The 13,843-nt window shown below is 43.1% G+C and overlaps 1 protein-coding gene across 2 annotated transcripts in view; it reads right to left on the bottom strand.

Moving 5' to 3' along the window:
* The window catches only part of pdzd7a (PDZ domain containing 7a), a 123,388-nt gene that overhangs the window by 40,555 nt on the left and 68,990 nt on the right, over positions 1-13,843 (bottom strand). For both annotated transcript variants that reach the window (XM_068053035.1, XM_068053036.1), the window contains exons 14-15: positions 12,414-13,100; positions 6,387-6,487 (exon numbers count right to left, since the gene is read on the bottom strand). In XM_068053035.1, the coding sequence (XP_067909136.1) occupies positions 6,387-6,487; positions 12,414-13,100 (788 nt within the window). The remainder of the gene's footprint in view (positions 1-6,386; positions 6,488-12,413; positions 13,101-13,843) is intronic.

Below are 13,843 nucleotides of genomic sequence, written 5' to 3'. Positions count from 1 at the left end.
GGAATTTGTGTAGACTGAAGTCACTTATGAAAGCAGTCGCTTGATGCAAAAATTGAACAAAGAAAATAGGGAGATTTTGGCGAGAAAATCTCCAGGGAGTGTTGGAAGGAAGGAAACAATGAAGATCTTAAAGGAGATGCAGTAGAGTTGGCAAGGGATATGTTGTGTGAATGAAAGAAGCTGGAAATTAAGAGAACAGGCTGAGGTGGGACCTGGAGATGATAGTCATGTAACAATCACAGTGGTTTGGGTGGGAAAAGTGGTGGAACCTGTAGCCAAGTGGGAAAGCTCTAATGAGGGGACAGGGTTCACTATTGCTGAGTTATGCTTTGGTCAGATGTTGATAGACTCATTCAGGTTGAAGTCATGGATGGAGAGGATTTTATTTGCAAAGAAGAGGCCATTTTATAGTGTGACACACAGTGCAAATATTAACAAGGTCAGTGGAGTGAGCAGGTGGAGTGTAGAGAGGAAATGGGAGACAGTAAGACAAGATTACCAAAACAAAGCAGGGCGGGGAGTGAGTGCATCAGGAGAGGGCAATGAGACTGTATGTATTGCTACTTTGGGTGAAACATGAAGTGGGTACTGTGACGATCAGAGCAGAGGGAATTCATGCACCCAAATAGGAAAGACTCAAGCCATGGGTGGCAGCAGCTGAGGAGATTAGCAGAGCAGCAGCATCAGGGAAAGCGGATGGGTGCTGGGGCTGGAGGAGAGCAGAGAGGGCATGTTGCAATAAGGTTGTGGGTAGAATGGGATAGTTGTAAGAGTGAGCGGCTGGAACTGGGACTGGAAGAGGAGCGGATACTGGAGATGGAAGAGTGGCAGTCTGACCTGGGAAACATTCAGCAACAAAGCAACTGTGAGGTTAGGCCTAGGCTCGAAGAGTACCATTTGGGTAGCATGAGGCCATTTGGGTATTTGTGGATTGGGTTACCGAGAGGAAGGGGCCCATGTTGCCAAGATGTATGGGACCACTGGTGGTTTTAGTTCAGGGTTTGCTTTTACTGCAATAGCTTCAGCTAAGTTAGAAGATTGGAGAAGCGGGAGGACAATTAGCAGTAGTAATTATGGGCTGGATTTTACCCCGCGCCAAGAGTCGCAATGACAGGCCAGAAGGTTGGGGTGGGGAGGGCGATCCTGTCTTGGCCCTGATTCAAACTCCTGGCTGAATTCCACCCCAGGCAGCCAATTAAGTGCCTGCCAGTGGGGATGCCATCCCTTTAAGGGAAAAATTCCCGCCTCCGGAACTGCCAGCCAATTGGAGGTCGGGCAGCACAGCAGCATCAGCAGCGCCACTGGGAGTGGTGGCCAGTGTCGGCAATGCAGGAGGCCTGCAATAGTGAACATGGTGGAAACTCTGGGATCCAGGTAAGTGGCATCGGTGTCACCGTGGCCAGTCAGGTGGGCCCCAGCAAAGGGGATGAGACGGGGGAGTTTGGTGAGGGTGGGAGGGGGTGGGACGGAGTGGGTAGGGTCTTGTCGTAGGGATGGGCATTGCCGCTGGGGGCGCCCACGGGCAATGGATTGCCCCCAGAGGAATGCCCCCACCAGCTACCCCCCCACCCCCGTCATCCCTACCAAGCCCATTAGGAGGCTGCCAGGTCTAACCTGGCAGTGTCTCCATGTGGCGGCAAGCCCTTCCAACATTAGTGAATTGAGAGCAGTGGCGGGAAGCTGCCCTAAGTGGCCATTAATTGGCCACTTAAGGGCCTCAATTGGTCTCTGGGCAGGAAGGCCATCCTCGACTTACCTTGCCTTGGACTGAATTCCACAGCATTGGGAAGGTGACAGGCATTCCACCCACCTTCCCTCACAATTTTATGGGTGCCCCCACCTCTGTTCCAGTCCCTACAGGACTCATAAAATTACAGCCTATATTTCTGTTGGGGGGAGACCTAGTAAGTAGAGAATGAATGGATCACTAAGGGAGATGACATGGCAAACGAAGTGCTTCCTGCAGTATTGCCTGTGACGTTGAGAATCCCAAAGGTTTACAGTGATGTTTTCCTGCTGTTGGAGCTTAATTGCCAAAGTTGGAAGTTTGCTATTGAAAGTCTGATTGTGCATTAGCAGGAAACAAGTACATCAGGTGACAGGAACTAACTGGTAGGAGGGGAACTAATTATATGGCACAAGAATTTGAAACATTCAAAGAAAATATTTAGTTGTTCTCACCTTCTGTACACTTTGAAGAATGCATTGTACCAAAATCACATAAAAAGCAATGTTCTTTACATTTGATCAGATAATACTTCAGAATAAACAGCAACAAAACCTTACAAATTACTACCTGTGCAAACTTCACACAAGTTTACACATCACTGGAAAGCTACAAAATATATTGGGTGTGAAATTCAACTGGCCCAATTTCTGGGTGTAGGAGCTGCGATTCATGGCGTGCGTGCGCCCATTCAGATCAAGGTGGGTAATATGCACAAATGGTCTACCCATTTCATCTGCATAATTGTGGCACAAGCTCCTCCACTACTAGTCTTCTCTTTGCAATGCTACTGGTGAGCTTTGCACACAGCAGGTGGTGCCAACAGCATTATTTGCCTATCAAATGGTTCAGGCAGCCTGCTTTTTCTTAAAGGCAGGCTGCCTCTTAAAGGGAGGATTGGAAAAAAAGATTGGTGCAATGAAAATTCTTAAAAAATGAACACCAGGGCACACAGAGCGATCCACACTGACAGTTGTGGCACTGGAGACAGTAGTGGTGCAAGTAGGCAGGTGGAGAGATGCCATCATTCCGTGGTGGGGGGGGGGGGGTGCAGGAGACCTCAAGGACCACACTCAGAAGGGAGTGTGAGTAGATTTCCAGTAAGGTCAACTCCTGGAGTCTGGACAAGAGGATCAGGCAGAAGTGCCACAAGAGTTCTAATGGCCTCATGCAGGTGGTCAACTTCAGTGAATGCATCTTCACATCACATCTCCTACCTATCACAACACCAGCCTCTCATACTTCTCAATGCATCACACCCCCATCACTCACCCAGCAGCACTCCCTGGATGCACGCCTAACATCCTAATACTCCACCTCAGCCTCACACACCTACCAATGCTGCCAACCTCACAGCCATCTCTCACTGCCTCCACATACCTCCAGCTCTTCAGCTATGGCAAACACGTCATCCAGTGCTACACAACCACTGAAATTCTGCCCTCTCAAAGTGGACAAGGTGGCGCACAATAGAAGGGAGCAGAGCAGAGCCGATGGGGAACAAGGATTCCTGTATCTCCTACAGCAGAGTTGGTTCTCTACACCATAGAGCTGGCTGTGATAGTGCCCCCAGCATGGTGAGAACATTGAGGATAACAGCATCTTCCTCCCTTATACCCCTTCTCAACTACCAGCACACCCTCATTCTGCTATCCGGCATGATGAGATAGCTGCTGACAGTGTAACCATGGACTCCTTGCTTCCCAACTCGCCATTGCTAGCTCATCAAATGGAGAGGTGGGAGATGAATACTGCTGCAGAGGACTCAGATGAGGACCTCAAACGGACAGCATACAGGACAGTGTTGAATGGGCATGCACACTGAGATGCTGTGTACATTGGCTGGCCCATCACACAGCCTCCTGTTACCGTCAAAAAGCACAGAGGATTCTGACCAACTTGGCAGAGGGCATGGCATGGAATTTGCCCTCTCTGTAGCCACTGCTTCATCTCCCCTGACGTGCTGCAGAGCCGGAGGCACTACAACTGCAGTCCCCATACCTGTTGCAGCCTTTGTGTATAACTACTCCTCTGCTATCCATGTGAGGATGCAGTAACACTCTCGAACCAATGCATCAAAATACCTTCAAAAAACACCCCAGAGTACTGTTAGACACTTGCTAGTAGAAAACGTTCCACAAATTGAACTTACCTGTAATCAGCTACTGCAGGGCCCACCTTGCTGCTCCACGCTTTATTTTTCATTACTGAACACCACAGGAATTGCCAGAAACTCAGACGGCCAATTTTGGTATCCTGGCATTACATCAGCCATTTGTGATGTCAGCATATCGCTGTTTCCACGTATTCGGGCGCAAAGGATGCAACTGCGTGCACCCAAATCAGTGACAAACACCACAAAGGCTGCACAGCTAGCGGCCTGCAGTACTGCCTGTCCCGAGGAAAGTAAGGTTAGTCTGCATACTCCCAGTTACAATGAATTTCTCGGCCATTTTATATTCAGAGTTAATCTTACTCATTTATTAATTTGTTTGAAATTTTTAGTGTAGCGCCAATGTTTCTTTGACACTTTTCTGTTGTCACAAATATGATGTTGAAATTGATCTGCTCTCCTCAAAACATTACCTACAGGCCTGCGACTGAGGGTTCCAAAGACAGTTGGACTGCTAGGAATATTGTTCTCTCAAAATAATCAGACTAAATGCTTTGGGACAACGGTTCTCCTGCTAGTAAGGCACTGCAACAGATGATGAGTTAATTGGGTCCTGATTGGTGAGTGATGGGTGTGTGGTGCATTGAGCTGCGTGTGAGGTTGGTGGTGTGGTGAGGAGGAGACTGTGTTTGAAAATGCATTCACTGAGCTTGACGGTTTACAGTGTGCCTGTGAATGAACCTCCTGTAATCACAGATGTTAGGCCTGCCACAAAACTTGAAAGAGCTGTCCTAAAAAGCTCCCTTTTCTCAGCTCTGCAGAGATCAGCATTGCAAAAGCTGCCGGTGGAATTGGATGAGCACATATGGACTCCCCATTGTAGTTGGAAGTCAATAGTTGGTGGCCAGGAGATGTTTTGACTAGCTTTCTCAGGTGTGTAGGAGGTCTGGCAGCTGGAGTCATATGGACAGCTGGATGATGGATCTGTGAGCCAGTAGATCAGCTGATGGACGACCAGCCAATATCACTGACAGGAACAACACAGGTGATGGAGTGGAATTAGGTAGGCTGGTGGTTAGAGGCAAAACATTCAAAATTCAGAGCAATCAGAAATATAATTTGGAGGGTCCTGATGATCTCACAATTCCCATTATCTTCCAGGTAAGTCCTCCCTGTTATGGCAGATAACTGAAATTCTGCTATAATCCTGAATATTATAAGAGGGATAGATACCTCAAGACTTACTGGTGCCTTTCAGTGCTCCCTTGTTACTGTGTTTTATGCCTTCAAACTTTTATAACACCAAGGTTATATGGCAGTATAGTAGTGTTTTACTTGAAAGATTTATTTTCACTGCCTTTAGAACGCTGAACGTCAATACTAATTTAAACCCAATGGAAGAGTAGAATCAATGCCTTTGAGTTCTTAACAGCAATGCAAAAATAAGATAGAGAGGTGAAATAAGTGGTACAGCCATTAAAAAAAATGACTAGCAACCAATATCCCAAAGAAAACAAAAGTGTAGATATACTCATTGTCTGAATAATACTAACTACCAAAAACAGCCTTGCAAAATCAGGTCAAGAGGGGGACGGGGTTCAAAACATAAAACTGGCATGATCAGAAAAGAACAGCTTTCAGCTCAAGACTGCAACAATTAGAAACAATGCATTATGCTTAATTTTTTTTTAGCACAATTAGATAAGAGGAAGGCGGAGTAAGATTACTGAGTGAGAAAAAAACAGAATGCCCTGGATCTTGCTCCTACTGCCTGATGACATTTTTATTATGTTAAATCTACCTCTAGCCCTTCTCGTCACTGTAAAAACTGGAAAATTCAGACACAGGTTAATAATTTCTCTGCTCTGTCCTTGGTTATCTTATTCTCCTCCTCCAGTGCTAACTGACCAGCATCAGGATTAAGAGCGGGGAAATCATTTTACTCGTTTGTAGCCATTCCCCATTCACATCATCATCGATTAAAAATTAGTCAAAAATCGTATGTACATGGCAGTATTAAGGCCAAAGACTTAATTAAGTTCAAGTAAAAAGGTCATTTTTTTGTTTATCATTACTCAGGGTAGGTTGTGACTTTGTGCAATAGCGTAAAATGGGTGACAGTGAGTTGGCAGTCCAATTTACATCATTTCCAATTTTTATTTCTATTGAGTCTTACTATAAACAATTCCAATTTGTAATTCTGAGACACCTTTGGTGGAAGATGGATAGCAAAGAACACCCAACAATCCAAATGGGATAAGGTTTAAAATGGAAGAGTTACATAAAGTTTTCAAGTCAAAATTGGATGCCACAATCATCATTAATATCTGAAACCAAGTTATTTATTCTTTAAAGCAGCAATGAATGGAAGAACAGATGCAATATGTGTTTCTACTATAGGGCTATACATTCTATAAGCCTTTTGGTAATCTATCTTCACTGCAATTGTAGACAAGTATCATCAATCTTTCAAAAAACAGTCCAACAGACTTACAGGTTCAGTTTATCTCTGTGCAGAGAAGCAGAACTGTTTAGCGATTGCATTACCTTAAGAGTTTCACTGACTGATGCAGCTCCTCCTGGGAAAATCTTTTCTATTTTCACAACAGGTTGGACTTTAGATTCAATACCACCCGAAATGCTGATTCCTGTAGTTAAAAGTCAAAGCAGTGCAACTGTTTTAGTCTTACAATGCAAATATTGATAAAAATGTAGTCATTAAAATTAACATAAAAACTAGTGTACTTGTAGGAATCATAGAATGCTGTAGCACCAAAACAGGCCATTTGGACCACCATTGCTTTTCAACATGAGCCGCCTAGTCTAACCTAGTCATTTGTATGCTCTAATATTCCAAGCAGAACTCTTTTTGAGAACTGAAACAGAAAGGCAAACAAGGATATTAGAGGAATCAGAAAAATCAGTGGGGAAAACATCAAACAACAGATAATTTTATCAGACTGAACGTTAATGAGTTAAAGGAAGGAGGGAGATTGTTAGAGCCATAAAAGATGTCACTGAGCTAATGAAAAAGGTTAAAAAAGAACAAAAGAACATGCAAATAGTGATGGCAAAAGGCCTACCCAAGGGAAAAGTGTCTTTCATTCTCACACTTGAATCATTTATACTAACAACCTCCTGCCTTCTTTGTTAAGCGTGTTTTATTAACATCTTCTCTCTGACAATGAAGTAACTTGTTCTTTTTTGTTGCTTTCCCCTCTTTTTTCTCTATTCCACTAAAATATTTGTATGTTTATTGTTCAGTTTTCAATTCTGAAGAGCTCGATTTGAAATGTTAGATCCAGTCAACTTGCTGTGTGTGCCGAGATGGTGGCATAGTGGTAATGTCACTGAACTGGTAATCCAAAGGCCCAGGTTGATGCCCTGGGGAAAGGGGTACAAACCACACCAAGGCAGCTGGTGGAATTTAAATTCAATTAATTCATAAAAATCTGGAATTGAAAGTTAGTCTCAGTAATAGTGTCACGATTTCGGGAAGGAAATCTGTCATCCTTACCTGGTCTGGCCTAAATGTGGCTCCAGACCCACAGCAATGTGGTTGACTCTTCACTGCCCTCTGAAATAGCCTAACAAGCCACTCAGATGTCAAGGGCAATTAGGGATGGGCAACAAATGATGGCCTTGCCAGCGATGCCCACACCCCATGAAAGAATTTTTAAATATTCTATATTTTGTTCTTCTTTCAGTTTTTCAGCATTCTATTCCTCATTTCAAGCACTTATCTAGTTACCTTTTGGTGCACCTTTTTCAACAATGGAAGAGTAAAACATTTTAGCTTTTCATTATTCAGTCGCTTGGTAGTATAGAACTTGAGTATTGCTGAAAATAGAGACAGGTTATCGAAGCTTTTCATCTTGCACTCATCAGGACAATCCGCAAGAATACAAATGTAAGGGAAAACAACAACTTTATACTGTATGAGAGTGCTGATTGGTTGGCAAGTGAACTTTGATTGGTAGAGGCATTGCCATGGATAATGCACCAGTTTACAGTGACTGACAGTTAACTGCCATGCTTTGACATTTAAATCAGGCAACTTGACTCTGAATGGTCAAGGCATTGCTCTGAGGAATAAACCAGCGAATAGCTGTCACTTGTTTTGTTTTTCTGAAACAGGTGCAATGTTTGTACATTCTTTCTGTCTGCAAAGAACAGGGCCCTGCGTATTAATATATGTAGCTTCCAGTACGTGCAAATGTGCCACACTGCGAGCCCTACTGACAATCTTAAATTGGTCGTCAGCTTAATTCTTAGCACACTGTGGATTATTTAGCAAATGTTGTCCAATCATGAAATCACATCTAATGTCCCCATCCCTTTAAATTTAGTAGTTCATTGAGGATAAGTCACATTGTTTTCTACAGACAAACCTCTCAATGATGTTAGCGAACTTTTTACATGAACTCAATTGATTTCTTCTGGAACAGTCTATACATTGTAATTGGTATTCTTGCGGATTGTCCTGATGAGTGCAAGGCTAAAAGCTTCAACAACATGTCTCTATTTTCAGCAATGTCATTATTTGTTTTCTGGGTGAGAGTATTTATTGTCTATCTTTAGTTGCACGAGGTCAACCACATAGTGTGGTGTGTGACCGGAGTCACATGTAGACCAGACCAGGTTGGATGGCAGGCTCCCTTTCCTGAACAAATTAGATTTTTATAGTGATCCAACAGATTCATGGTCTTTTTCTCCTGGTATCTTCACACAGATTAACAAATTTATGACGTTCAGTTTCACAACTTTTTGAGGCGACATTTAAATTTGCAACCTCTGGGTTACCAGGGCATGACTATAACCACTACACTGCCAATAAGTAACAGCTGGCTAAGATGCTTATTTCACAAGACCACAATTCATTTTTACAATGTATAGACTGTTCCAGAATAAATCAATTGAGTTCATATAAAAAGTTTTCTAACATCATTGAGAGGTTTGTCTGTATAAAACAATGTGACTTATCCTCAATGAACTACTAAATTTAAAGGGATGGGGACATTTACAGGGGAGTGTTACAAAAGAGAGAAACGTTTAATTCATGTCTGTTTCTGATCAAACCCTTGTGAAAAATAAATAAGAAAGCTAATGTTAGGATACATTTATCCACCATTTTGGTTTGGAATATGTCCAGCTATATTTTTTGAGTGTGTGCTTTAAGACTATCAATGAGGTGCCACTGTGTCATTTTATGGCAATCCACATATGGTACCAATTTTGATATAGTATCAAATTTGTCCCATCCCCACTTTACTAAAATATACTCACTAAAGGTATGTGTTCCCACACAAAATAACTGTTCATTGTAGGAATTCATAGATACGCAACAATAGATTAATTCTTCAATTAAAAACAGAAAATGCTGAAATGCTCAGCAAGTCTGGCAGCATCTGTGGATAGAGAAGCAGAGGTAATGTTTAACTGAGTTCTGATGAAATGTAATTTACATGAAATGTTACCTCTGGCTCTCTCTCCCCAGACGCTGCAAGCCCTGCTGAGTATTTCCAGCATTTTCTGTTTTTAATTTCAGATTTCCAGCATCCGCAGTATTTTTGTTTTTAGACTTATTCTTTGTTATGCAATTCAAACCAAAATTTAATGCATGGTCATCAAAAATATGTTTTCATTCCTGGGTCTGCCCACCAGTAATCTGGACAAACTACACTGTGATACAGAAACAAGCATTTTAAAAGCTTCGCACCTTGGTTTAATGGACAGAAACGCAACAGGTACCACTGAACTAAAATAACGTCAGGGAAGTAAAGTAACAACTAAAAAGTCACAGAAGTTTGGGGAATCCAGATTTGGTACAATTAAGGTGGGAACCAACTGCTCTGATGTCTACAGTAGGAAGAAATAAACAATCAGAGCTGCAAGAAAAAAAGACACGACATACTTGGAAATGTTTGTCTGTGACATGGATGGCTCAGTTATAAATTACAACAAAGTAAAAAGCCAAACAAGGGCTCCAAAATGCTTTGATCTGTCATTGATCCCAGAATGTCAGTGAGAAGGCGAGTGAGTGCAAATGCCACCAAAGGTACATTCCCAGAGCCTGTCTACCCAGGTTAACTGGATGTTCCAGTTGCCACCCGTGCATGCAGGCATTTGCCCAGATTCCCCACCCCAACTGTGTACGATCGCCTCAGTGCCTTGAACAAGGGGGTTGACTGGCAAAAATTTAAGAATCTAGGTCTCCGTTTACTCAATTTATTGACTTCCACTGATATACTTGGTCCTGAAGAGCCAGAACTCCCTGTGTCGGAAGATTCCCCCTCCTGGCTTCAACACCTGGATGTCATTTGTCTTGTAAGGACAGGACAGAGATACTGCCCTTTCTAAGGGAGCTCACGTAGTTGGTGGCGGTCTGGAGCAACTGAGTCTGTGCTTCATTCTGAGGGTTTTTGCTGGTCTACTGGAGTTACAGTGGGAAACCAGCAGAATCAGTGAGGAACTTTGAGCCCAAGAACATTGCATTGCTGATCATGATCATATGCAGGCAGGTAGTTACAGTTTGGCTACTTTCTTGCACAATTTCAAACATGTGATTTTGGGACCCTGATAGTGACTGTTACATGGGGAGTAGAAATTTTGGTCTCGTCCTCAGTGTGCATCTTTTTTCCTAAAACAGGATCCCCAACTGGAAACCAGCCCTACTGATAGGCTTTGGCACCCTTTTGAGCAGGGAACATTTTATAGGAGGTTGCAGTCACAGGAGCAAATAGGGGATCTACTGCTGTGTTATTAGGAACATGGAGAGGTTGGATCATGGGGGAGCGAAGAGGTCTTTGGATTGTGAGGGAGGATAAGCTTGAGGGACTGGGGCAGGTGGGAAGCACTCCTGCTCCTCCTGGACCACAAGCAGTGCTGCAAAGACACTTACCTTTTCCATGATACAGTCCTCGCCTATCTTTATTTGCATATTTAAATGTGAGTGGGTTAGTCACCCTCTCCCTGTCCTGTCTTTGTTAATCCCAAAAGTGGGTGGGTTGGAGGTGGGTTAGGATTGAGTTTGAGATTTTAAACATTTTTACATCTCACCCGTCACCAACCCACCCGTTTTTGGGAGTTTAAAATTACTCCCTGTTACCATGCAGTAATTACTTATTTACAACACTATTTGTATTGATTGAAAATGGAAGAGTTAGGATTTTGTTTAGGGTGAGTACCTACCTACTCCCAAATAGCAGGCAAATAATCGTTTTACAAACATATAGTTAAGGCAAGTTTATTGTTCCATGGTTAGGGCCGCCAGAAAATTGAATAAGATTGTAGCAAATATTATAGGGATGTTCCATCACATTTTTGCAGGAAAATTGAACACTATTGTGGTTACATTCACAGAGACATTCCTTACCCCAGTTAAGAAATGCTTCCTTCTCACACCTCTCCCTAAATTCAGGGCCAATTACAGAAAAGACAGGTTAATGCTTGGCCCGTAAATCCTTCATCAGAGCTCTTTTCAGATGGTAAGGAACCAGCTGTGTACTTCCATCATTTTCTGTTTTTATCTTAAGGGGAAAAATTGCTGCTATGTGGAGTCGCATTGTACAGGTATCCAAAAAGTACGTGTTTATGCTTTCATAGAACAATTCATCCTTGTGGACTACTTCATACTTTACAGTGCAACTTATTACACCTCCCAGAACTCAGTGGGTAAGTAATTAGAAATTAAATCTGCTGATAACTTGCAAAGTATGTTAACTTGCCACAATGTACTCAGTATCAACATAATACTGAAAATTCAGTATAGAAAACTACTTCACTGGATAGCAGTCTTACAACTAGTTGTGTCACTGACAAATCCCTTCACAAAGAAACCAACAGGACTGTCATTTACTTTGTGTTTCAAAGCCTATGGAATAGAAATTGGTGTCAAGCGATGGCGTAAAACTGACGGCATCGGATTGATTGCCTGAGATTCAGTTCTACTGCAGTCAGTGGAATTAATTATCAGGCGCTGCTTATAACAGGCGACCAATTCAATACCTCCCGTCCTGTGCCACCACCCAAGATGAATTTCTACCCTTATAACTTCAAAGTTTTGCAGTTTTGATAGACTTAAATCTATATAATTGGTCACGCTAAATGGTCACAGAGCAAATGTGTCTGTTCTTGCCTTTCCTTTGCAATTATCTAAGAACAAAGTTCATTGTCAGATAGTCAGACACTCCCAATCAAGAGGGCCAACAGTATTCAGAGAGCAGAAGTAAACAGCTGTTCAAGGTTTAAATGTAACTGAAATAAAAGTTTAATTCCCCCCAATAGCGGGCATATACACAGTCTGGTATGGGGCTAAGCTACATTGAGAAATTGGTGCTAGATTTAATTCTGCATCCGAGTTGATTTCCTCTGGGGTGGCAATTGGTGCGTTACAGTTGGCTCCAACAACACCTACTCCCCCCAGGATCAGAAGGAACAAAACAGAATAGAGGTTTCACTTTGTGTGTGGACTGATTGATTTCAGCCCTGATGCACACCACAGTCAAATATCTGTCTAGGTTCATACATAAACAATTTTATCAGTTTCTGGACAACTCAAGATGAAATCCATACCTAATGATTGTTTCATCTTGGAGATTTTGACTGTCACCAGTTCATATTCTTGTATTTTCTTTTCTGTACTTTTCAGTGATTTTGTTTTAATTTCTTCACTGGTGCTCTTCCATTCTGTATGCCCATTTTCTAAGAATTCATTAATCTCTGCATACATTGGTTCTTCCTTGAAGTCATTTTGACCATGTGTATTTGTGTTTAGCTTTTCTTTGCTATTGGTTGATACATGCAAAGTTTCTCCAAAAACCTGGTCTAACAAGGGTCTTGTTTTTTTAGATTTGTTCACCACTGAATACAATGGCATGTCTTTAATTTTCTCTGTTTTCTCTTTTTTAGTTTTCTGATGACTTGATCTAGTTGTTCCAGTTCTGCCATTGCCAGACTGTTTGTCTGACTTCTCAGATCGGATTGTACTGACATCCTGCTTTGCAGCAGATGGCGGTTCTGGATTTCTAAAGGACTCTGCCAACAACCAGTTTGACCTCACTGGACTGCCTGAAGCAGATTTAAATGAAATACTGTCTGTGTTGTACGTATCCACTGGCACATCTTCTAAAGCTGTGAATGATTTAGTGTTGTTTTCTTTCTGCGGTGAACCCGAGATCCTCAGCCTTTCCATTTCCTCCATCATCATTCTTTCTTTTTCATAATCCTGAGATGGTTTCAGAAGAAAACCACCTCTGTAATCTATAGAGAGGGGGGAAAAAAACAGTCTACATTTTAGATACATCCACTCTAAAACTACAGGTATCATATTATTAGATGCAATGAGGATCATGAAATGGGCTCTGTAAAATTTGAAAAATAAGGAGAGATTGGCCACCATTGCACACCTTTTCCAGGCAGAAAACTGGGTAGGGGGAGGGGTGGGGTGGGGAGAATGACCAATTTTCTAGGCATGCTCTGTGCCCCAATGATGCCTGAAAAATATCTAACACCATGAGTAAAATTGCGTGGGAGCCATGGGGGCTGTTTCCAACCCCCTCCTGCCCCACTGTAATTTTATGTGGGGCAGCGGCGAGAAACAGCCCACCATCCCAGGCCAATCAAGGCCCTTAAGTGGCCAATTAACTGCCACTTAAGGACCTCCTCCCACCTTTGTGGGTATTTTACCCTTGGCGAGAGCAAAGGTCCCAAGAACCCTGCCCGGTAAAACTAGGTGGCCTACTTGCAGGCAGGGGGGGGGGGGTGGGTGGCAGGGCCGTCCTGATCGGGCACCCTGTGCCCCACGGAGGGCCGCCCCCAAAGCCCAAACCACCTGCAACACATAGCACATCCCTCCCAGCCGACCCACCCACCCCTCCCTTGCCTCGCCGGGGCCAGGCCAAATGTCACCGGCGAGGCCCTAAAAACATACCTGAGTTCTGCTCCCGGTGGTGCTGCTGGGACTAAGAATTACTGGTTCACTGATTGGCCAGCAGCTCCATTAG

The sequence above is a fragment of the Heterodontus francisci genome, chromosome 20 (genome assembly GCF_036365525.1).
Source record: "Heterodontus francisci isolate sHetFra1 chromosome 20, sHetFra1.hap1, whole genome shotgun sequence".
Taxonomy (NCBI): domain Eukaryota; kingdom Metazoa; phylum Chordata; class Chondrichthyes; order Heterodontiformes; family Heterodontidae; genus Heterodontus; species Heterodontus francisci.
The sequence above is the reverse complement of the archived record's forward strand: the minus strand, read 5'-3'. Positions and strand labels throughout refer to the sequence as shown.